The 24,305-nt window shown below is 44.8% G+C and overlaps 1 protein-coding gene across 1 annotated transcript in view; it reads left to right on the top strand.

The window, feature by feature from the left end:
- The window catches only part of mrps31 (mitochondrial ribosomal protein S31), a 38,761-nt gene extending 15,504 nt beyond the window's left edge, over positions 1–23,257 (top strand). Inside the window, exons 3-7 of the mRNA XM_072477072.1 lie at positions 2,242–2,400; positions 14,412–14,558; positions 18,898–18,974; positions 22,529–22,672; positions 22,788–23,257. Of these exons, the coding sequence (XP_072333173.1) occupies positions 2,242–2,400; positions 14,412–14,558; positions 18,898–18,974; positions 22,529–22,672; positions 22,788–23,020 (760 nt within the window). The 3' untranslated portion in view covers positions 23,021–23,257. The remainder of the gene's footprint in view (positions 1–2,241; positions 2,401–14,411; positions 14,559–18,897; positions 18,975–22,528; positions 22,673–22,787) is intronic.
- Positions 23,258–24,305: the final 1,048 nt, after the last annotated feature.

Here is a 24,305-nt window from a genome sequence, read left to right as displayed (position 1 = left end):
ATGGTGTTGGGGAAATTAATGGGGTTGAAAGCTGGTAAATCCGCAGGGGCTGATAATCTACAACCCAGAGTACTCAAGGAAGTGGCTCTAGAAATAGTGGATATATTGGTGGTGATCTTCCAGGATTCAATAGACTCTGGAACAGTTCCTACAGATTGGAGGGTATCTAATGTAACTCCACTATTTAAAAAGGGAAGTATAATGAAAACGGAATTATAGACCAGTAAGCCTGGTATCGGTAGTAGGGAAAATGTTAGAATCCATTATCAAAGATTTTGTAGCAGAGCACTTAGAAAACAAGTGGCAGGATTGGACAAAGTCAGCACGGATTTATGAAGGGGAAATCATACTTGACAAATCTACTGGAATGCTTCAAGGATGCAACTAGAATTGATGGCGGGGAGGAGGGGGGAGGAGTCAGTGGTTTATTTGGACTTTTGAAAGGCTTTTGACATAGTCCTACATAAGAGATTAGCATGTAAAGTTAAAGCACATGGGATTAGGGGTGGTGTATTGAGATGGATAGCAAACTGGTTGTCAGACAGGAAACAGAGTAGAAATTAATGGGTATTTTTAAATTGGCATGCAGAGACTAGTGGGGTACTGCAGGGATTGGTACTTGGACCCTAGCTATTCACAATAGATGTGAATCTCATCTAGTCACATTTAGATGAGAGAGAAAAATGGAATATCTCCAAATTTGCAGATGACACAAAGTTGGGTGGGAGAGTGAGCTGTGATGAGGATGCAGAGATCCCTCCGTGTGATTTGGGCAAGTTGAGTGAGTGGACAAATGAATGGTAGATGGTATAATTTGGATAAATGCGAGGACATCCACTTTGGTAGCAAAATGGGAAGGCAGACAATTATCTGAATCACCATAAATTAGGAGAGGGGAATGCACACCGAGACCTGGGTGTCCTTGTACACCAGTCGCTGAAGATAAGCAGAAGATACAGCAGATAGTAAGGAAGGCAGATGGTATGCTGGACTTAATTTCGAGAGGATTCGAGTACAGGAGCAGGGATGTCTTGCTGCAATTATGCAGGGCCTTGGTGAGGCAACACTTGGAAAATTGTGTACAGTTTTGGTCCCCTTATCTGAGGAAGGATGTCCTTGCTATAGAAGGAGTGCAGCAAAGGTTTACCAGACTGATTCCTGGGATGGCAAGACGGATGTATGAGGAGAGATTGAATCGGTTAGGATTGTATTCGCTGAAGTTCAGAAGAATGAGGGCGGATATCATAGAAACCTATAAAATTCTAACAGGACCAGACAGGGTAGATGTAAGAAGGATGTTCCCGATGGTGGGTGTGTCCAGAACCAGGGGTCACAGTCTGACGATACAGGGTAGACCATTAGGACAGAGATGAGGATAAATTTCTTCACCCAGAGAGTGGTGAGCCTGTGGAATTCGCTACCACAGGAAGTAGTTTTGGCCAAAACATTGTATGTTTTCAAGAAGCAGTTACAAATAGCATTGGGGCGAAGGGGATCAAAAGATATGGGGGTAGGTGGTGGAAGGCAGAATTAGGCTATTGAGTTGGATGATCAGCCATGTTCATAATGAATGGCAGAGCAGGCCAGAAGGGCCGAATGGCCGCCTCCTATTTTCTATGTTTGCCTGGGAAAGCACTACTGTAATTGTGAGGTGAGGTGAATAGGTTGACATTAGGCGTGGAGATTGCTGAAGCCATAATATCTTAAACTATCTTAAAACTTCTGCATGTATATCTATAATTAGGTGTCGGAATGATTATAATCTGCAGTTTCAGTCAGCAAAATTGGGAGGAAAGTGATGGAGCAAAATCTATTCATGTGCCAAATTTATCTTTGGGAAAAGTGTAATACATTGGTGTTGCATTGCAATTGAAACTGCAGTCATTGTTACGGCACCTCGCTGACTGTAACCATGAGCCAAACGTTGGCAGGCTAACAACAATTGTGGATGTCTCAGCCATGCCTAATCTTCTGCATCCATGACATTTGCTTGTGCCCTTTCCACAAAGATGACTGGATAACGATCAGTAAGGAGGCAGGAATCTTGGCTGATGCTCCTTCCCATATTGGGATGGTGAGGTTAAATGTAGTACTTTGACTGCTGCCCGACATGAGATCAGGAATCGAATATTTCCAGGCAAGAGGAGTAAAGGAGTAATGTTGTATTTTTCTTGTCTTTCCCAAAAGCTAATCATTATTAATCAACTTTTCTTTGGACTGTTTCTTTTTCATTTTTGTTAGCAAGGAGATATTAAATCCAGACCTTGTTGCAGCAGCTTCAGCTGTTGCATCCTCCATGCCCTACAATAAGAGACAGATTGAGTCAGAACTGCTTAAACAGCTCAGGAAGCACGAGTCGGAAACTGGAGCCCAGAAAAACGGAGATACCAGCAGTATTGGGTAAGTTAGTGTCCGTGGCATTGCTTTTGTCAGATGGGCCGAGCTATGTAACTTAAAAATGGAGAGTGTAGTTTTTGCTACATTTAAAGGCTTATTTTAATTATCCCCCCACCCACACACACACACACACACACACCCACACGCACACAGACATTACTGCTGGAAGAGAGGATGAACATCTGTCCTGCTTCAGGTTTCTCTTAAGTATACAATCTTAAATTAGCTGTAAGGTAGTGTGACCTCTGGCTTCCCGTTTTATATGAAAACAAATTCTTCTTTCTGTGTGGGAAATCATATAATTCAGTCACACCCAAGACCAGAATTTGAACTGGTTGGAATTTGTGAGTGGAACTGGATTTCTATCGCTCTCTTTGAATTTTGAGTCTGGCGAAGGGTGTGCAGATAGCCTGGGTCACATTGAGATCCAAAAAGACGAAGTGTTGGGCGTCTTGAAAAATATTAAGGTGGATAAGTCCCCAGGACCTGATAGGATCTACCCCAGAATACTGAAGGAGGCAAGAGAGGAAATTACTGAGGCCTTGACAGAAATCTTTGGATACTCACTGCATTCAGGTGATGTCCCGGAGGACTGGAGAATAGCCAATGTTGTTGCTTTGTTTAAGAAGGGTAGCAAGGATAATCCAGGAACTACAGGCCGGTGCGCCTTACGTTAGTGGTAGGGAAATTGCTGGAGGGAATTCTTCGAGACAGGATCTACTCCTATTTGGAAGCAAGGGGTTGTATTAGTGAGAGTCAGCATGGTTTTGTGAAGGGGAGTTCATGTCTCACTAACTTGATAGAGTTTTTTGAAGAGGTCACAAAGATGATTGATGCAGGTAGGGCAGTGGATGTCTATATGGACTTCAGTAAGGCCTTTGACAAGGTCCCTCATAGTAGACTAGTACAAAAGGTGAAATCTCGTAGGATCAGGGATGAGCTGGCAAGATGGATACAGAACTGGCTAGGTCATAGAAGGCAGAGAGTAGCAATGGAAGCGTGCTTTTTGGATTGGAGGGCTGTGATTAGTGGTGTTCCGCAGGGATCAGTGCTAGGACCGTTGCTGTTCGTGGTATATATAAATGATTTGGAGGAAAATGTAACTGGTCTGATGAGTAAGTTTGCGGACGACACAAAGGTTGGTGGAATTGCGGATAGCGATGAGGACTGTCAGAGGATACAGCAGGATTTAGATCGTTTGGAGACTTGGGCAGCGAGATGGCAGATGGAGTTTAATTCGGATAAATGTGAGGTAATGCATTTTGGAAGGTCTAATACAGGTAGGGAACATACAATGAATGGTAGAACCCTCAAGAGTATTGACAGTCAGAGAGATCTTGGTGTACAGGTCCACAGGTCACTGAAAGGGGCAACACAGGTGGAGGAGGTAGTCAAGAAGGCAAACGGCATGCTTGCCTTCATTGGCCGGGGCATTGAGTATAGAAATTGGCAAGTCGTTGCAGCTGTATAGAATCTTAGTTAGGCCACACTTGGAGTATAGTGTTTAATTTTGGTCGCCACACTACCAGAAGGATGTAGAGACTTAAGAAAGGGTGCAGAAGAGATTTACCAGGATGTTGCATGGTATGGAGGGCATTAGCTATGAGGAGAGATTGAATAAACTTGGTTTGTTCTCACTGGAACGAAGAAGGTTGAGGGGCGACCTGATAGAGGTCTACAAAATTCTGAGGGGCATAGACAGAGTGGATAGTCAGAGACTATTTCCCAGGGTAGAGGGGTCAATTACTAGAGGGCATAGGTTTAAGGTGCGAGGGGCAAGGTTTAGAGGAGATGTGCGAGGCAAGTTTTTTACACAGAGGGTAGTGGGTGCCTGGAACTCGCTGCCGGAGGAGGTGGTGGCAGCAGGGACGATAGTGATGTTTAAGGGGCATCATGACAAATACATGAATAGCATGGGAATAGAGGGATACAGACCCCAGAAGGGTAGACGATTTTAGTTTAGATGGGCTGCATGGTCGGCACAGGCTTGGAGGGCTGACGGGTCTGTTCCTGTGCTGTACTTTTCTTTGTTGTTAACTGTTGTTACGAATTCTCCGCCACCAGAGATTCGGCGGGGGCGGGAAACGCGGTCGGCCCCACCACCCCCCACCCCCGGCGATTATCCGCCCCGCGATGGGCCGAAGTCCCACCGCTGTCAACCCTCTCCCGCCGGCGTGGATTAAACCACCTACCTTACCGGCGGGAGCAGGCAGCGCGGGCGGGCTGGTGTCCTGGGGGGGGCGCGTGGCGATCGGACCCTGGGGGGTGCCCCCGTGGTTGCCTGGCCTGCGATCGGGGCCCACCGATCGGCGGGCGGGCCTGCGCTGTGGGGGCACTCTTTTTCTTCCGCCTTCGCCATGGTCTTCACCATGGCAGAGGCGGAAGAGACCTGCACCCCTGCGTATGTGCGGACTTCCGCTGACCGGCGAAGACCTTTCAGCCCCGGCTGGCGTGGCGCCAAAGGCCGCCCACGCCAGCCAGCGGAGCGCCAACCACTCCGGCACGGGCCTAGCCCCTCAAGGTGAGGGCTTGGCCCCTAAAGGTGCGGAGATGTCCGCACCTTTGGGGCGGCCCGACGCCAGAGTGGTTCCCGCCACTCCATCACGACGGAACCCCCCACCCTGCCGGGTAGGGGAGATTCCCGCCCAAGATCTACTACGAGTTAAACTACACCTATCAGCTCTAATGACCTAGACTTAACTTCAGGGCGACCGGCACTGTGCAAATGGATACGGCCTTTATCTGGATTTCACTTGGCTGGTTCGAAGAAAGTGGCTCTGTCTCTGCAGGGCTCATCCGTCAGGTAGCGATCCTTGGTCTTGAACCTCGCTGGCTGTCCCTGCTAGAGTTGGCTAGCACAGGCCGGATCCAAAAGAGACAGAACACATGGCTGTGTCCTCTTTTATCCCTCTGGGATTTCACGCTCTTTGGGGCGGTCCTTAACCTTGCACCGAATAGGTCACTGTCTTCGATTTTGGCCAATAAAGGGGCAGGTACCTTGGTAGCTGGGCGGGTCCTTAGCGGTCATTGACCTTGGCAGCTGGGCTCTCTGAGTAAAGTGAGTGGCGTCGATCAGTCTGTGGCTGTACCGGTTTCTTGATTGGAGTCGTATTGTCCTGGGAAAATGGGCCATAAAATGCAAACGAGCGGGGGGTTTCGATCTGGTCTAGTTACCTGTGTTTCAAATACACATAGGCTCTGTACCTGTCTGAATCCTGGATTGGCCATAATTCCCATGGTCCTTTGCAGCTGGCCATCTTAGATGGCTACAAGGGGCAATTTAGCGTGGCCAATCCACCTAGCCTGCACATTTATTTGGTTGTAGGGGTGAGACCAAAACAGACATGGGGATTATGGACACTGACCCGAGGCCGGGATCAAACCCAGACCCTTGGCACCTTGAGTCAGCACTGACGAATCCTGATTGTTAATGGTGAGTGTTGAGGATATGGTGATTTGAGCAGTGGCTGAGGCTGCTGGCACAGTTGTAGGGATATGGTATTTGAGGATACATTCGCTGACCTTGAGCACTGCTCAAGTGAACTTCTTGAGACTGCACCCAGGTCCTCAGGGCCTCCCAAGCTATCTGCTCACTGCTGTTGGTGTTGTACTGCAACAGAGTACATGCTTTAAGTCGGAAACAAGAGCAGTCGTCCCCAATTGGGGAAGTATTTGGAAGAGTATGTCTTTACTATGCAGGCTTGGAAAGAAACCCATCTCAAGGTACAGACTGGCTTCAGGCTCATTCTTTCCTCAACATATGATTATTGCACTTAACAACTGCCTTTTGATCATGTGTTTGGAGGGCTTCCTGCCGATTCAGGATTCCTTTTTTCCACCTCTGCCACCAAGTCCACCAATGTAGTATCTGAAAGCTTGGAATCTGTTCCCTCCCATAAAGCGTCATTCCTGGGACAGATTCACTTCTTGCTCCCACCATCTGCCCCAGCCCCATTGTACCTCCCCTTTAGGAGGTGCAAGCAAAGGTTTAGTGCAGCAAAATAAAATAGGATTATTGGTCCTCTGCATGAAGCCAATGAGCAGTGCAGTTTTCATAGAATTTACAGTGCAGAAGGAGGCCATTCGGCCCATTGAGTCTGCACCGGCTCTTGGAAAGAGCACCCTCCCCAAGGTCCACACCTCCACCCTATCCCCATAACCCAGTAACCCCACCCAACACTAAGGGCAATTTTGGACACTAAGGGCAATTTATCATGGCCAATCCACCTAACCTGCACATCTTTGGACTGTGGGAGGAAACCGGAGCACCCGGAGGAAACCCACGCACACACGGGGAGGATGTGCAGACTCCGCACAGACAGTGACCCAAGCCGGAATCGAACCTGGGACCCTGGAGCTGTGAAGCAATTGTGCTATCCACAATGCTACCGTGCTGCCCTCGGAAATTTGGAGAATGAGCAGACAACACAAATGTGACGCGCTGTTTGCATTTCGATCAGTGGCCATGGGCTAATCGTGCCTCGTAATCCTTGTATCTGTTTTCAGTATCTTTCCAATTTATTCCCCAGAGTCTGACTGCGTAACATGATGAAACATGAATGGTCAGTGTTTGAGAGAACATAGGTTTGATTCCTCCATTTTGTCCACTCTGATCTATACTGTCATATGAGGAGCGGTTGAGCACTCTGGGTGGGCACTCAATGGGGTTTAGAAGGATGAGGGGGATCTCATTGAAACTTACAGAATACTGAGAGGCCTAGATAGAGTGAACGTGGAGAGGATGTTTCCACTCGTAGGAAAAACTAGAACCCAAGGGCACAGCCTCAGACTGAAAGGACGATCCTTTAAAACTGAGATGAGGAAGAATTTCTTCAGCCAGAGGGTAGTGAATATGTGGAACTCATTGCCGTAGAAGGCTGTGGAGAGTGTTTTTTAAGACAACGATAGATAGGTTTTTGATTAATAAGGGGTTCAGGGGTTATGGGGAGAAGTCAGGAGAATTGGAATGAGAAACATATCAACCATGATTGAATGGAAGAGCAGACTCGAAGGGCCAAATTATCTAATTCTGCTCCTATGTCTTATGGTCTTGGGTAGGGTAGTAACAGAAGCTACGATGGAAGATCAGATTGGCCCATCCTATCTCTGTGGCAACTTGTATGTCCGATTGACAAGAGGAGACATTTTGATGGTTGCCTCTTCTTTCAATAGTCCAGGCTGTGTCCAGAGGGACATGAGAGTTTGAGATTTGAAAAAATGAAGAATATTTCCATTTATGAAATATTTAGGTTTGTTGAAGTTTAGCAATTTTATTTCGTGAATAGTGATTGCCCTAGATGATTTAAAAAAATGAAAGTTTGAGAGAAGCTGATCGGTTGCCAAGGTATAATGTATATATTATATTGTTTACAGAGAATGAGATACTTTGTTAAAATGAAATGTTACAATATCTCTTGGCATGATTTGTACCTTGTAGCAACTCTGACATTTTCAGACTTTTTTTGCTGTTTGTTTCCCTAAAGGCTGAATTATAATTGTTTTTCTTTTAAACTATCAGTTGCTCTAGCTACAAACAATAAGGTGGTGCACTCTGTGTATAAGCATTCTGTAGCCTACAGAGAAAATGGGTGTCAGCACCGAAATGATTTTTTCATGAATTTTAGATATTTATTACTTGACTCAATTGTGCCAAATATGACTTATTGCAAGCAGGTAGTAACTTGAGTAACTCCAATTTCTTAGCAAAAGTCAAAGATCTGTGATAAACTCTGAAATATCATGATAAATAAATATTGCATAATTGTAACTTTTAGATCGGGTGCAGTAATCACTCATGCGAGCTGTCAATCACTTGAATCAAAGTTTGCTTCAATGTGACAGAATGGTCAAGTTTGTTTAAACAGGTGTAGAATTCAGTGCTGATTTTCACTAAAACCAGAGCAAGATGTGATGATTTGAAGACAAAATTAATTAGAACTAGTGCAAAGCTACGCAAAACAACTAGCTGCCGTTAGCTTTACTTAAAGTGATTTGGGTTACTTTGTTTTAGAGTCTTAATTTGATGCACCCTGGACACAATCTCCCGGTCGTTACTGATGGTTTAGTTGAAGATCTGTTATGAGCCCTTCACGATGTAATGCTATGACCTGATTCATTTGACCATCTGTCACCAGTAGTACGCTCAAAAACAACAACGAGATTGCTAATCCTAGTCAAGCCAGATTGCAGTGTCTTAATATGATGCACAGTAAGAAGTCTTACAACACCAGGTTAAAGTCCAACAGGTTTGTTTCGATGTCACTAGCTTTCGGAGTGCTGCTCCTTCCTCAGAGAGCAGCGCTCCGAAAGCTAGTGACATCGAAACAAACCTGTTGGACTTTAACCTGGTGTTGTAAGACTTCTTACTGTGCTCAACCCAGTCCAACACCGGCATCTCCACATCATTAGTATGATGCAACAGAGTACATTAGTACATCTGACCTGAAAGGCCTCTAAAAGAGCAGAGTCCCCCATCCCCCGGAGGTCAGTGCATCCAAAAGCAGCCTCTGGTATTCTATTAGTTCTTCCTGGAAAAAAAAACCTATGTTCAGAGAGCTATTCTTTTATTGCCGTGATATTTTGCACTCTATTACACGATGAAAGATAATGAAAAATACATTTTAAAATTATAAATCAAACTTTCATCTAGCAGCAATTTCCAGTAGTGATCTCATCCTTACAGGCACTCTTAAGGTCCATGATGTGATGCAGTTTATTGACATGCTGCGTGGGCTGTGTATCACCTGTTTCTATGTTGTAACTGCTAGATATTTCTATGTAACATGGAAGAAAAGTTCAGTGAGTGTTTTTTGTTAACCTTTCTCTTTCATTGAAAAAAATCACGCCCTGAATTGAATTTAACTTTTTATTTCCAAAAGGATCTCTTTCTTGTTGGATCATTCTTGTTGGATCAATACAATGAATCAGTAAAGGAGCACACACTAGAGAGATTCTATAATAAGTAGCAACAGCAATGACCTGGGATTTCAGTCTGGTCTGTGAGCCTGTGTAGAACGATAGAACCCTGGGAAACAACATTAGTGGCTGGGGCTTCAGATTTTCCGGCATGTGGATAGTTCCCAGGGTTTGCGAGCTCTTGAAATGGTTCAAGGTTACAACTCTGCCGTTAACTATCACTTTGGCTGTTTCCTGTTCTTTAAAAGTCATGCCTTTGTTTAGATAAAAGCCAATTGAAAATCAAAGGAGGACAATATTTTCTTCTATGAAATGCAGGTATTTTGAACAAACAGTACTCTCCTAGACTTTCTGATCTCTTGTGATCATAAAGAAAAATGAAGGAAAAAAATGCATTTATGTAGCACCTTTTAAGAACTTTGGATAATCCAAAGCGCTTCCCAGCCAATAGATTACTTTTAAAATATATACTCTGTTCTAATGTAGGGAAAGGCAGTGGCCAGTTTTCCACAGCAAGATTCCACAAATCATGATGGTTAAATTGTGTCAGTGGAGCAACTAAATGTTGTACAATACACTGGGAGACCTCTCTTACTCTTACTTGATCAATACCATGGGATCTTTCACCGCCATCTGAGAAGTAAAATGGAATGCCCATTTAATATCTCGTCCAAAAAGATTATACCTCTGAGAGTGCAGTGCTTCCCTCAGTCCTGCAACGTGGGCCAGCCACAGAGAATATAAAGACCTTGTGTAGGGCTTGAACCCACAACCTTCTGACTGAGGTCTGAGCCAACAGAACCAAGGCTGACAGTGGAATCAACGTTTTCCACTCTTGTTCCTCTACAAGAACACTCCAGTACTGCCACTAATGAATAGATCATGGGGTTGGCTCCCATAAACATTAACTTTTAAAATCATTTTATTTCTTGAAAGCAATTGGATAACAGCTCCTATTAGGATGCAGTTAGCCTTCAATTAGGTAAACATTCCAAATGTTCAAAATATTTCAACATCTTTAGGAAATTATTATTTATGGAGAGACAGTACTACATTAAGGGAGAAAATCTGAAGAGGTGCAGGAACAGAGGACCTCGGTGTATATGTACATAAAGTCATTGAAGGTGGCAGGGCATGTTGAGAGAGCAGTTAATAAACTATATAGTGGATTAGGTTTCATTAATCGGGACATTGAGTACAAGGATAAGGAGGTCATGTTGAACTTGTATAAGGCATTAACTAGGCTTCATCTGGAGTACTGTGTCCAGTTCTGGTTTCCATACTTGAGGAAAGGTGTGAAGGCATTGGAGAGAGTACCGAGGAGATTCACAAAAATGATTCCAGGGATAAAGACTAAATGATTCCAGGGATGAAGACTATATAAGGATAGATTTGAGAGGATGGGACTGTTTTCCTTGGAGAAACAAAGACTGAGAGGAGAGTTGATAGAGGTATTCAAGATCTTGAGGGATATGGACAGGGTAAATGATGAGAAACTTCTCTCTCTCTCTCTCTCTCTCTAGAGAGAGAGAGAGAGAGAGAGTGAGAGAGAGCATCAAGACTTAGAGGAGACAGATTCAAAATAGTTGGCAAATGGAGTTAAAGTGATGTGAGAAAATTACTTTTCACCCTGAGAATGGTTGGAGTTTTGAACAAAATTCCTGACTGGTGGTGGAGGCAGGTTCAGTCGAAGTATTCAAAAGGGAATTTGATTTCTATCATAAAAGAAAGAATGTGCACGGTTACAGGGATAGGCAGGGAGTGGGACTAAGTAGAATGCCCTTTTGGAGAGCCAGTGCAGACTCGATGGCCTGAGGGGCCTTCTGCACAGTAAGGATTCTATGATTTTTGTGACTAGCTGGTTAATCTGCATGTGGAATTGTTATTGACCTATTGACAACCTATGATAATCCAGCAGTGTTAAGGATTAACAGCTGAATGAAGGAATATCCACTCAAAATTAAGTGCTGACAAACCTTTTGCCAACTGTGCTATTTTACAGTTTCAGTATAGTACATATTTTCCGCTTTTATTGATTGGGAAAAAAAGACTTGCGTTTATGTAGCACCTTTCGAGACCATAGAATGTTCAAAAGTGCCTTACAGCCAATGAAGTACTTTTATTCTTTCACAGGGTGTGGACATCACTGGCCAGACCAGCATTTATTGCCTATCCCTACTTGTCCTTGAGAAAGTGCTGGTGGCTGATCATGTTGAACGGTTGCAGCTGTGTGGTATAGGTTCACTGATAATGCTGTTAGGAAGGGAGTTCCAGGATTTTGACATTGTCACAGAGAAGGAATGGTGATCAGGGACGGGATACTCCGATATCGGCGCGATGTCCGCCGACCGGTGCCAAAAGCGACGCGAATCAGTCCGGCATTGCGCCGCCCCAAAGGTGCGGAAGCCTCCGCATCTTGAGGGGCCGAGCCCTCACCTTGAGGGGCTAGGCCCGCGCCGGACTGATTTCCGCCCCGCCAGCTGGCGGGAAAGGCCTTTGGTGCCCCACCAGCTGGCGCGGAAATGACTTTGCCGGGCGGCGCGGGAGCGTCAGCAGCCGTTCACGGCATCCCCGCGCATGCGCAGTGGAGAGGGTCTCTTCCGCCTCCGCCATGGTGGAGACCATGGCGAAGGCGGAAGGAAAAGAGTGCCCCCACGGCACAGACCCGCCCACGGATCGGTGGGCCCTGATCGCGGGCCAGGCCACCGTGGGGGCACCCCCCGGGGCCATATCGCCCCGCGCCGCCCCCAAGGACCCCGGAGCCCGCCCGCGCCACCGTGTCCCGCCATCCCAAAGGTGGTTCAATCCACGCTGGCAGGCGTGGGTTGACCGTGGCGGGACTTCGGCCCATCGCGGACCGGAGAATCGCCGAGGTGGGATTCCTCGTTCCTGGTTCCAAATCAGGATGGTGTGGTTGAAGGGAACTTGTAGGTGGTGGTGTTCCCATGAATCTGCTGCCCTTGTCCATCTAGGTGGTAGGGATTATATTTGGAAGTGTGGTCTCTGTTGTAATTGTTATTATCTCTGTGGAAACTGATAGCTTCTAAAAAGAGATTCAATCTTTCTGTTAATAGCTGAAAGAATGGCTAACAAGATTTCACGTTTTAAAACCTTTACTGTAACAAATGACTGAAAAACACCATTAACTAGACACAATTTTCGTTTTGGAGGCAACTTACACTTGAACTACAGAAAGTAGCATTCTTCTTGTATGCAAATCACCCATTACACTCTCCAATGAATTACAGACTTTTTAAGCAAACAATCCAGTTATTATCAGCTTCAAGTAGGTTTCTATATCCCTTTCTCGCTGAGTAGCAACTTCAAGTGACCGACTCCAGATTTTCCTCTACTTTCGGAGAGTTTCTTCAATCTACCTGCAGCAGTGAAGCCTGTTCCAGTGATTCTTCTTCCCTTTGGACATGCCAGAACAAATCTCCTGGAATCCGTGGAATGCTGCAGGATACGCCTCATAGACTAGACCACATCCAGCTCACAGCTTGAAGCAGCCTTTTCTCTGATGAAAAATCATAGACCTGAAACAATTCTGTTTCTCTCCACAGATGCTGCCCAGCTAATTTTCTTTACCCCAGCATTTTTGGTCTTATTTCAGATTTGCAACATCTACATATTTTGTTTTTGCATTAGCTTTTTCTCGCTGCTGACTGCACAAAACTCTTCTGTCTGTTTATGATATTCATTGATTTGTAGGAAGCCTGTAGCCTGATCTCAAAAATGGCTTCTTGTGTCCTCTTCCCCATGGCAATGTGAAGCACACTAACCTTGCAGGCAGGGAGAAATGTTAATTTGCTATCTTTGATCCCAACTTTCTTTCACCTTGAAAGTAAGTAGACAGTCTTCAGCACCACTGTTTACAATCGATAGCTTTAACACCTTTCCCTGGCTTTGGGAGACTCTGGGTCCACTGATGTCATGTCTCAAAGAGTAATTACTCTGCACCTTCTTCCTAAGCCCTCCTTTGATCTCTAAAAATTGGACCACCCAGACATATTGCTGGGCAGACTTGGGTCACATGACCGCTTCATACTTTTTCTGACGTTTAAAGCTACAGTCCCAAAATATAATAATTTTATGTACCGCATGATTTAGGAAACAAGCCACCAGTTTTCATACAGCAAGCTCCCACAAACAGCAATGCGACAACTACCAGATGATCTGTTTTGTAGATTGAGGGATAAATATTAGTTAGGACACCCTTCTGTTCTTGAAAATAATGCTATGGGATCTTGTAAATCCATCTGAGAGGGCAGACCGGGTCTTTGTTTAACATCTCACCTGAAAGAAGAATTGTTAAAAATAAATTAAGCACCATAGTGTCAACTGAGCTGCAAAAGCAAAACCAGAGGAAATACATGGGACCTTCTGAATATCAGTTCCCAGGAAGCAAACCCAGTACAGCTGTTTGAGAGACTTTGCAGCAGTAATCTGACGCGCAGCAGTAATCAGACGCACAGCAAATTTTCTACAACAAGGAATTGTAATGGTTGCATTCACTGTTTGTTGCTTAATTTGTTAACAAGCTGTTCAACAGAGGTGCACTGTATTTATGTAGAAATGTTTGGCACAATTTTACAATTGTTTAGAAACACTACTGTTGCATATCAATACATTTCATTGTGACACTTGTATGTATCATCACAATTTTATAAAAAGACCCCGTGATGCTTTCGACTTGTCTCTTTCCCTCATATTTATTTTCCCTTGAACTGTTATATAAAACCAAGAGATTATTCTCCTAATCTAGAGAGCAGAGTCCCTTTGGCGTTGCATGTTTTTTAACAGAATTCTAGCAACCAGTTCAGTTTGTTTGTTTTTCTGTTGTTTGTTCAAATCTTGGAATTAGGTAAATTCTGTGGAAATAGTAAATTGATTTCCTTGGGATCAGTAGTAAAGCTGCTTAACTGTTTCTGTTGACCCTATTTGTTAATTACTTGCAAGAATTGTATAATTTCCATTTGTAAAACCCAGGCACTCTAAGTGCAGTCTTTAGGACTGAAATAATCAAATGTAGTACTAGCTTTTGTGGATTTGTTGAAACATTGTGTAAAAATTTTGTTTGAATTATGTTGATATTTCAGTGATATTATTGCGGACATGAAGGTTGGGAAGCGTCCTGGGGCTCGGGCTGGGTCAAGATCCACTAATCAAATCCGCTTTGATGAAGATGGGCAAGGATATGTTCCTGATCGAGGTGTCACTAGTGAATTTATTGCAATGAGGAAGAGGTAATGTGTTGATTTTTGTAAAACATGTAACAGAATGTGATGCAGATAGTTGAGGAAAATGTTTTTGATTTAATTTTTTAATATATTTTTTCCAATTAAGGGGCAATTTAGTGTGGCCAATCCACCTACGCTGCACATCTTTGGGTCGTGGGGGGGGTGAAACTCACGCAGACGCAGTGATAAAGTACAAACTCCACACGGACAGTGACCCGGGACCGTGGAGAGGCTGAATAGACTCGGACTGTTTTCATCATTAGAAAGACGGAGGTTGAGGGGTGACCTGATAGAGGTCTACAAGATTATGAGGGGCATGGGTAGAGTGGATGGGCAGGCACTCTTTCCCAGGGTGGAGGGGTCAGTCACTAGGGGCATAGGTTTAAGGTCCATGGGCAAAGTTTAGAGGAGATGTGCGATGTGGGTTTTTTACACAGCGGGTGGTGAGTGCCTGGAATGCGTTGCCAGGAGAGGTTGTGGAAGCAGATACATTAACGGCGTCCAAAAGACATCTTGACAAACACATGGATAGGATGGGTATAGAGGGATACGGCACAAGGAAGTGCTGAGGGTTTTGGCAAAGGTTCGTATCATGACCTGTACAGGCTTGGAGGGCCGAAGGGCCTGTTCTTGTGCTGTATTGTTCTTTGTTCAAACCCGGGTACTTGTCGCTGTGAGGCAGCAGTGCTAACCACTGTGTCACCATGCCGCCCCCCTATTTTTGATTTTAAAAGAGGATTATGTGCTAGTGGAATCATTGTTTAAGTTAGTTGCAAGCTTACCTGCAGATTCCTATATAATTATTTGTATTCCTTTTTTTATGACTTGTGTAAAAGAAATAATGAAACGGCTTTTCCAGAAACCTTACAAACATCTATTTTGGATATTTGTCTGGGGGCGATGATCTTACAGAGCGCCTTTCTCTCTAATCTCCAGAAAATAAGCCAGGAGAGATTGTGGATAAGGTGGCATGGGATGCAGGGAGATATGCGCAGAACAGGGATGAGATGAAAATTAAATACCATACTATTATCAAATTCACAGTAGTATCACTCTTACTGCTGAACGCAAAAACACCATCAACTAGTCCTGCTGCATATTTGGTAAAAGAAAGTCTTCTGAGGATGGATGGCTTCAAATCAATGCTCCAAAGCGCTCTGAAATGCTGCCCTATTGAAATTAATGTATAGAACATAGAGATGTGGCATGGTGTCACAGTGGTTAGCACTGCCTCTCAGTGCCAGGGACCCGGGTTCAATTCCGATCTTGTGTGACTGTGTGGAGTTTGCGCGTCCTCCCCGTGTCTGTGTTGGTTTCCCTCAGGTGCTCCGGTTTCCTCCTGCAGTCCAAAACTGCAGGTTAGGTGAATTGGCCATGCTAAATTGGCCCTTGGTGTCCAAAGATGTGCAGGTTAGGTAGGATTATGGGGATAGGGCGGGTGAGTGAGTCTGGGTAGGATGCTCTTTCAGAGGGTTGGTGCAAACCTGATGGGTCGAATGGCCTCCTGCACTGTAGGAACTCTATGGTTTTAAGAGTCTGCAATTCAGTTAAATCATGGCTGAATTTGTAATCTCAACTCCAGTTACCTGTGTTTCATATCCCTTGATATCCTTACCCAGTAAATATCTCTTTACCGCACTCTTGAAAATTGTTAATTGACCCAGCAAAACTTTCAGGAAAAGAACTCCATATTTTTGCTTCCTTTAGTGTGGAAACAATGCTTCCTGATTTCACTCCTGTACGACCTAGTTTCCTTTTATCTACTGTAATGAATCCAGCAGTGGCACATGGTTAGCATTGCTGAATCACAGTGCCTGGGACCTGGGCTCGTTTCCGGCCTTGGGTGGCTGTTATCATAATTATCATCGAATTTACAGTGCAGAAGGAGGCCATTGGCCCCGTCGAATCTGCACCGGCACTTGGAAAGAGCATTCTACTTAAGCCCACCCTATACCTGTAACCCAGTAACCCGACCTCACCTTTTGGACACTAAGGGGCAATTTAGCGTGGCCAATCCACCTAACCTGCACATCTTTGGACAGTGTGAGGAAACGGGACCACACGGAGGAAACCCACACAGATACGGGGAGAAAGTGCAAACTCCACACAGATAATCACCTGAGGCCGGAACTGAACCTGGGATCCTGGAGCTGTGAAGCAGCAATGCTAACCACTGTGCCACCGTCTGTGTGGTGATTGTACATTCTCCCCATGTCTGCATGGGTTTCCTCCAGGTGCTCTGGTTTCCTCCCACAGTGCAAAGATATGCAGGTTAGATGGATTGGCCATGCATGGGTTACGGGGATAGAGCGGGGGGAGTGGACCTAGGTAGAGTGCTTGTTTCAGGGGGTCGGTGCAGACTCGATGGACTGAATCGCCTCCTTTTGCACTGCAGGGATTTTTTGGAAAAGAAAGAAACAATTGAAAAAACTTTTATTGCTTTAAACATGTCGGTTAGATCATAGATTCATAGAATTTACAGTGCAGAAGGAGGCCATTCGGCCCATCGAATCTGCACCGGCTCTTGGAAAGAGCAACCTACCCAAGGTCCACACCTCCACCCTAACCCAGCAACCCCACCCAACACTACGTGCAATTTTGGACACTAAGGGCAATTTAGCACGGTCAATCCACCTAACCATCATCCCTGCCAGCCAGATTTATACAACCTGTCCTCATAAATATCCCCATTCATCCCTGGTATTTTGGTATCTTTCCTGGGGTGCCCCCAAACCTGGGGCGTCATTCTCCGACCCCCTGCCGGGTCGGAGAATGGCCGTTGGCCGCCGTGAATCCCGCCCCCGCCGAAGTCTCCGGTACCGGAGATTGGGCGGGGGCGGGAATCGGATGGGCCGAAGTCCCGCCCAGAAATTGCCTGTCCCGCCGGCGTAAATCAAAGCTGGTATTCGGCGGGACCAGGCGGCGTGGGCGGGCTCCGGGGTCCTGGGGGGGGGCACGGGGCGATCTGACCCCGGGGGGTGCCCCCACGGTGGCCTGGCCCGCGATCGGGGCCCACCGATCCGCGGGCGGGCCTGTGCCGTGGGGGCACTCTTTCCCTTCCGCCTCCGCCACGTCCTCCACCATGGCGGAGGCGGAAGAGACTCTCCCCACTGCGCATGCGCGGGAAACTGTCGGCGGCCGCTGACGCTCCCGCGCATGCGCCGCATTTCCGCGCCAGCTGGCGGGGCACCAAACGCCATTTCCGCCAGCTGGCGGGGCGGAAATCCCTCCGGCACCAGCCTAGCCCCTCAATGTTGGGGCTCAGCCCCCAAAGATGCGGAGCATTCCGCATCTTTGGGCCGGCGCGATGCCCGTCTGATTGGCGCCGTTTTTGGCGCCAGTTGGCGGACATCGTGCCGTTGGGGGAGAATTTCGCCCCAGAATGCAGTACTTCAGATAGATTACAAACAGTAATTCTACATGCTGCTTTGGCGAGTGGTAGCAGCTTACCTTTTGAATCAGAAAGTCTGGGGTTTAAGACTTGGTCCAGACCCTTGAGCACATGATCTCAGGTAGCTTTTCATTGCGGTACTGAGGGAGTGCTGCACTGTTGGGAGAGCAGTATTTCAAATAAGCTGTTAAACCAAAGTGTTGCCTACCTTCTCCAGGTGTCTTGGCCAACATTTATCCCCAACCAAAACCATTAAAGTAGCATCTACATATGCCTACATTGTAATAATAATCTTTATTAGTGTTACAAATAGGCTTGCATTAACACTGCAATGAAGGTACTGTGAAAATCCCCTAGTCGCCACATTATGGCGCCTGTTCGGGTACACTTGAGGGAGAATTCAGAATGTCCAATTCACCTAATAAGCACGTCGTTCGGGACTTGTGGGAGGAAACCGGAGCACCCGGAGGAAACTCACGCAGACACGGGGAGAATGTGCAGGCACCGCACAGACAGTGACCCAAGCCGGGAATCGAACCTGGGTCCCTGGTGTTGTGAAGCAACAGTGCGAACCACTGTGCTACCATCACTTCAAACTACCTGATTGATGGTGAAGAACACTGGGATACCCTGAGAATCAGAAATTTGGGATTCATTAAGAATATGAAAGGCGAAAAATGCAAGTTCTTTCTCCCTGTAACCTTTGTCATTTGAGCAGTTGAAAAGAGTAGCCGACCTAAAATGGCAAATTACCAGAGATTGGATACTTAAGAAACGACATGTATCATGCTTCTAAGACAGTACGCTGGGAACTTCATTATACAAGTACTCAAGCTACATTTTTCTTAAGAATCCATATAAACATCATATAGTGGCTTTTATAGAAGCATTGCTGGATCCCTTTTGTCTACAAAGGAATAAAACATGATAGCATTCTCTATTTTCTCTATTTAGGAAGGGGCTATATACTGGGAAGAAGTTAAACATTTTTCCTGTACGCACTAGTGAATCAGATGATGTGCCAGAAACTGGTTAGTTATATTTTTCTTGGACTACCTTCCATATTTATTTTGGCAATGCTTGATTATTATTTAAAATGAAATATTTGAGTTTTAAATGTTGAGATGCCATCCAGCACACATTCCTTTGCGCCTAATCATGTTGTCACTATTGAATGTGTTGCAACTCCCCTTCAACTGTTCACAATGAACGTATTCTTAGCTGCTAGGGCAGAACTTTCAGACAAATGCATCTGCTCGACTTGTCTATTGTTTAAGCATCGGCAAAAAATATTTCTCAATTGCTCCTCCTTATCCCAGTTAAATCTTTATCATCAATATGCTCGGTGCTTATGGTCTAGATTTATCCTACACTAATTTTAGAGTTCTGTGCCTCACTGTATGCTTAAGATTTCATTGTTTCTAACTTTGTTTCTGATCGTCTGTGGTGGTGACGTGCGGAGGAAGGAAAGCTCTCTATATACAGTGGTGTGAATATTATATTTCTGACCTTTATGGTCAGTGGAGAACTCAGCTAACCTGTAACCATACTAAATTTGCAACAATGGCATCCAAAGTATATGGCCTTCCATGTTCATCATGAGTAATGCTGTCTATAAAAATGAATGGGATATGAGTGAGGTGGCCTAATGTGTTTGCATGAATCTCTGTTTCAATTCCTCATGCCATAGCTAATGTGTTACTCAGAATTAAAGGATAGTTGATATGTGGTAGATAAGTATTTTTTAGTTTCTGTGGGTATTTGAGCACCACTTACAGTGGAGATTTCTTCTAGCTGCAGGTGGCAACTTTTAAATTTGATGGGTAAAAATTGCCATTTCTATTTGTTACTGAGAGAATGTAAATGGGGGTTTATTCCCTTCTGAAGGCAATATAGTGTCCTTGACAATGATTTTACCCTCTTCCCTGTCTCAGATTAAACCAAACAGTTTTCAACCCTATTCATCCATTCGGGCTGTGTCTCTAACTCCATATTTTCCCACTCACAGAGTGTCTACCTCCTCCTCAGTAATATTGCCGGTCTCTGCCTTGGCCTCAACTCACTCGTTGTTGAAACTATCAGCTCTTTGTCAGCTACAGACCTGACCATCCCAAAGCCCTCTCGAACTACATTCCATCCATCCTCTGCACGTGTAAGCTGGTTCGTCCAAAGCTCCGCTGCCTTTTTACTATCCCACACCAAGTTCCATTCACCCATCACTTTTACCTTTGCTGACTAACATGGGTTCTTAGTTCCCCAACATTTCCAAATGAAATTCTTATGGAGAAACAGGCAGAGTTGGAGGGTTGTGGGGACAAGAGGGAGCTACAGAGGTACATAAGGATGAGATTGTGGATGGATTTGAACACAACACTGAGAATTTAAAAATCAAAGCATTAATGGATCAGGAGACAGAATAGTCCAGGGAGCAGAGGGCTGACGGTGGACAGAATTTAGTGTGAGTGAGGATATGGGTAGCAGAGTGCAGGATAGAATGTTAGATTTACGGAGCGTGGACATTGAGAGGCTGACTAGGAAAGCATTGCAGTAGCTCCTGAAGAAGAGTCAAGTGGGCTCAAAACATTAACTCTGCTTCTCGCCCCACAGACGTTGCCAGATCTATTGAGTTTTTCCAGAATTTTGTGTTTTTACCAGATTTCCAGCATCTACCGTATTTTGCTTTTATTGCAATTGTCAAGTCAGGAAGCAAAAAAAAAAAATAGATGATCGTTTCAGCAGCGTATGAACTGAAGACAGGCAATATTATGGAACCGATTACTCTTGGATTGCTTCATGATTAGGGAACCGATTTGCTTTGTTCCTCTCTCTGAATATTTTTTTAAAAACATATATTTTTGTTCTCCTTTTTCACATTTTCTCCCGCATTTACACCCATCAACAATAAACAATAATCAGCAAGATATGTCAATCCCCATAATAACAACGATCCCATCCGCCCACCAATCCCCAAACATCAGCCCGCATGTTTACATAAACAAATGACAAAAAGGAATCAAGGATTACCCATAGTCACCCTTAATCTACCCCCCCCCCCCCCCCCCCCCCCGCCCATCTAATGTTCGATGTTATCCAGTTCTTGAAAGTGCATAATAAATAGTGCCCATGACTTGTAGAACCCCTCCGAGCTTCCCCTCAGTTTGAACTTAACCTTCTCAAGGGTCAAGTATTCCAACAGGTCCCCGCGCCACCCCAGGGCACTGGGTGGAGAGGCTGCTCTCCATCCCAGCAGGATCCGCCTTCGGGCGATCAACGAGGCGAAGGCTATGATATCTGCCTCCGCACCCGTTTCCAACCCTGGCTGGTCCGACACCCTGAATATGGCCTCCTGGGGACCCGGGTCCAGTTACCCTAAACACCTCCTTCCAGTACTCCCCTAGCTTTGGACAGGACCAAAACATATGAACGTGATTCGCGGGCCACCCCCCACAACGCTCACACACATCCTCTACTCCTTCAAAAAATCGGCTCATCCTCGCCCTCGTGAGGTGCGCTCTATATTCCACCTTCAGCTGTATCAGCCCCAACCTCGCACATGAGGTGGAGGCATTCACTCTCCGGAGCACCTCACACCAAACCCCCTCCTCTATAACCTCTACTAGCTCTTCCTCCCACTTTGTTTTGATCCCTTCCAGTGGTGCCTTATCCTCTTCCAAAATAGCTCCGTACACCGCTGACATTGCCCCCTTCTCCAGTCCCCTTGTCGTCAACACCTCCTCCAGCAATGTGGAGGCCGGTTCCTCTGGGAAGCTCTGTATCTCCTTCCTGACAAAATCCCGAACCTGCATGTACCTAAACACTTCTCCCTGCTCTAGCCCATACTTCGCTTCCAGCTCCTTCAATCCTGCAAACCGACCCCGAAGAAACAAATCTTTTAGCGTCTTAATCCCCTTCTTTTCCCATTTCCGAAAACTTCCATCCCACCTCCCTGGCTCAAATCTGTAGTTCCCCCGAATCGGCATTTCCCTTGACCCTAAACCCAACCCGAAGTGTTGGCGAAACTGCCTCCAGATTTTCAATGAAGCTGTTATTACCGGACTCCCTGAATATTTCCCCAGAACTATCGGGAGCGGCGCTGTTGCTAGTGCCTTCAGCCCCAACCCCCTGCACAAACTCTCCTCCATTCTGACCCACTGAGAATCAACCCCTCTGACCCAGCTCCGTACTTCTCTCTCTAAATATTGATGATTTAACTGTTTTTTGAAAGCTGCAATATTTATGAATTGCAATCCTGGCTGTCCCAAGTCACAGAAAAACACTATGAATACAATTTATCTTTGAACAGCCAGTAAAAACATTTATGGCAGGGGCAACCAAACCAAACCAAACAGAAGGAATATCGTAGTTTGCCTGTGTATCCATTCTGTTGGTAGCACAGGAACAGAACTCCTGCTAGTCTAATCCTACTAGGTCATCCTACAAATCAAAGACAATGACTTGCAATTTGTCAAAATACTGTTACAACTGTTAAAATGTAAAAGTAAAGGTAGACGTTTATTGCTAAATATCTCCACATTTGAGTGTGGTGCCTCTGTATAACAATTTGATGAAATGACATTTCTTACAGTGTCTCTGCCATCGCTATGGGATATCGAACTCGCCAATCACATAGCAACTGTCACTGAACAATTACCTCGAAATGGGTTTGAAGAGATGATCCGCTGGACAAAAGAAGGAAAACTCAGACAGTTTCCTGTGAACAATGAGGCTGGTAAGTTTTTTTTAAACGCAAGTGCTCACCTCAGTGTTAGAAATGAATTTGAGTGTCAAATAATTTTTGCTTGTGTCAAATAGCTAACTTTTTTTAATTCATGGTGATATTTCAGGACTAGAAGTAGAGGAGGGTGTGGAATTCCATGAACACATATTTATAGAGAAGCATTTGAATGGATTCCCAGATCAAGGACCAATACGCCATTTTATGGAGCTGGTCGTGAATGGATTATCTAAGAATCCGTACTTAACTGTACAACAAAAAATCGAACATATTGATTGGTTTCGCCAGTATTTCCATGAAAAAGAAGACATTCTGAAGGAAAATGAAGTGTACATCAGCTGAAATTATTTCTTTAGATTGGGAGTTGGTACTGGGTGAAGCAAATCTGCACAGCAAGAGATCTTTACTTTTTATGACATAATTGTACAGATATAAACGTTTGTGTAACTGAATATACTGTAGGCTGGTTACCATAGCTCTACCCATTCAGGCTGGGTACTTCTATCCAAAAATGTGTATAAAATAATGACATACAATGTTCACATTGGCGTTGAAAATAAATGAAAGAATCTGAATTTATATATCGTGTTTCACAACCTTGGGACTTCTCGAGTGGGTCACAGACAGTGAAGTACTTTTGACTGGGTGACATTCTATATTGAAAAAGAAATACAAAGACATTTTAATTGTTAATTTGTCCATTTATCCGAATTGTTTCAGTGAAGTATCTTTGCAAAAGCTCGTTATCGTTACATTTTTACGAGAGCTCAGCTTTATCTATTTTAAACACGTTTTAAAACTACAGCACATATCTGAAATAGTTTACTATAATACGATCCTTCTTTCCTTTTTGACAATTGAAAGCTTTGAAGCAGGGACAGAAAAGTTACTTCTTTATGAAACAGTTAATTGTAAATGCCAAACTGAAAAATCGTCTTGTCTTTTCCAATTGATGCCCACTTTGTACCATTGACTTCCATTCAAGATGATGTGTTGTGAATTTCTCTCTGACCAATAGCCAAAGATCTAATTTAAGTACCGTAACCATATGATTTGAATATTATTTTTTGAGAACGTTGTGATGACCACTTGTTTTAGTTTCTGGGGAGAGCTATTTAGAACAACTAGGAAGTTCAGTGTTCAATAGCAACACCTGGTATACAGTGAGTGAATTTGGTCTTGCACAGTGTTCATACCCATCAATTTTGGGATCGATATGAAGTGATTGTGCCATTATCATCATCATTAGAGAGTTCACTATCTTATGAACAACTGCATAAAGCTGTAACGATCCACTGTCTTAACAGTAATTATTCAACATCTAGCCAGTACATATTTTATGTGCCACTTCGACCGTAATTAGCCTGATGTTCTCTATACCGTTGAGGGGTTAGAATTAAAAGGAATTCACAAAATCAATTTTTGACCAGTGACTCTCGAGGAGATGTTTGCTAAGTGTTGAGTACTATACTGCCTTGTGAAAACATTCATTGAATCATAGAACATCTATGGTGCAGAAAAAGGCCATTGAGTACACACCAGCCCTCTGAATGAGCACCCTACCCAGGCCCTGACCTCCCCCCATCCCTGTCACCCCACCTAACCCTTTGGGCACTAAGGGACAATT

Source organism: Scyliorhinus torazame, chromosome 15, assembly GCF_047496885.1.
Source record: "Scyliorhinus torazame isolate Kashiwa2021f chromosome 15, sScyTor2.1, whole genome shotgun sequence".
Classification (NCBI taxonomy): Eukaryota; Metazoa; Chordata; class Chondrichthyes; order Carcharhiniformes; family Scyliorhinidae; genus Scyliorhinus; species Scyliorhinus torazame.
Note: the sequence above shows the minus strand (reverse complement) of the source record. Positions and strands in the feature narration are given on the sequence as shown.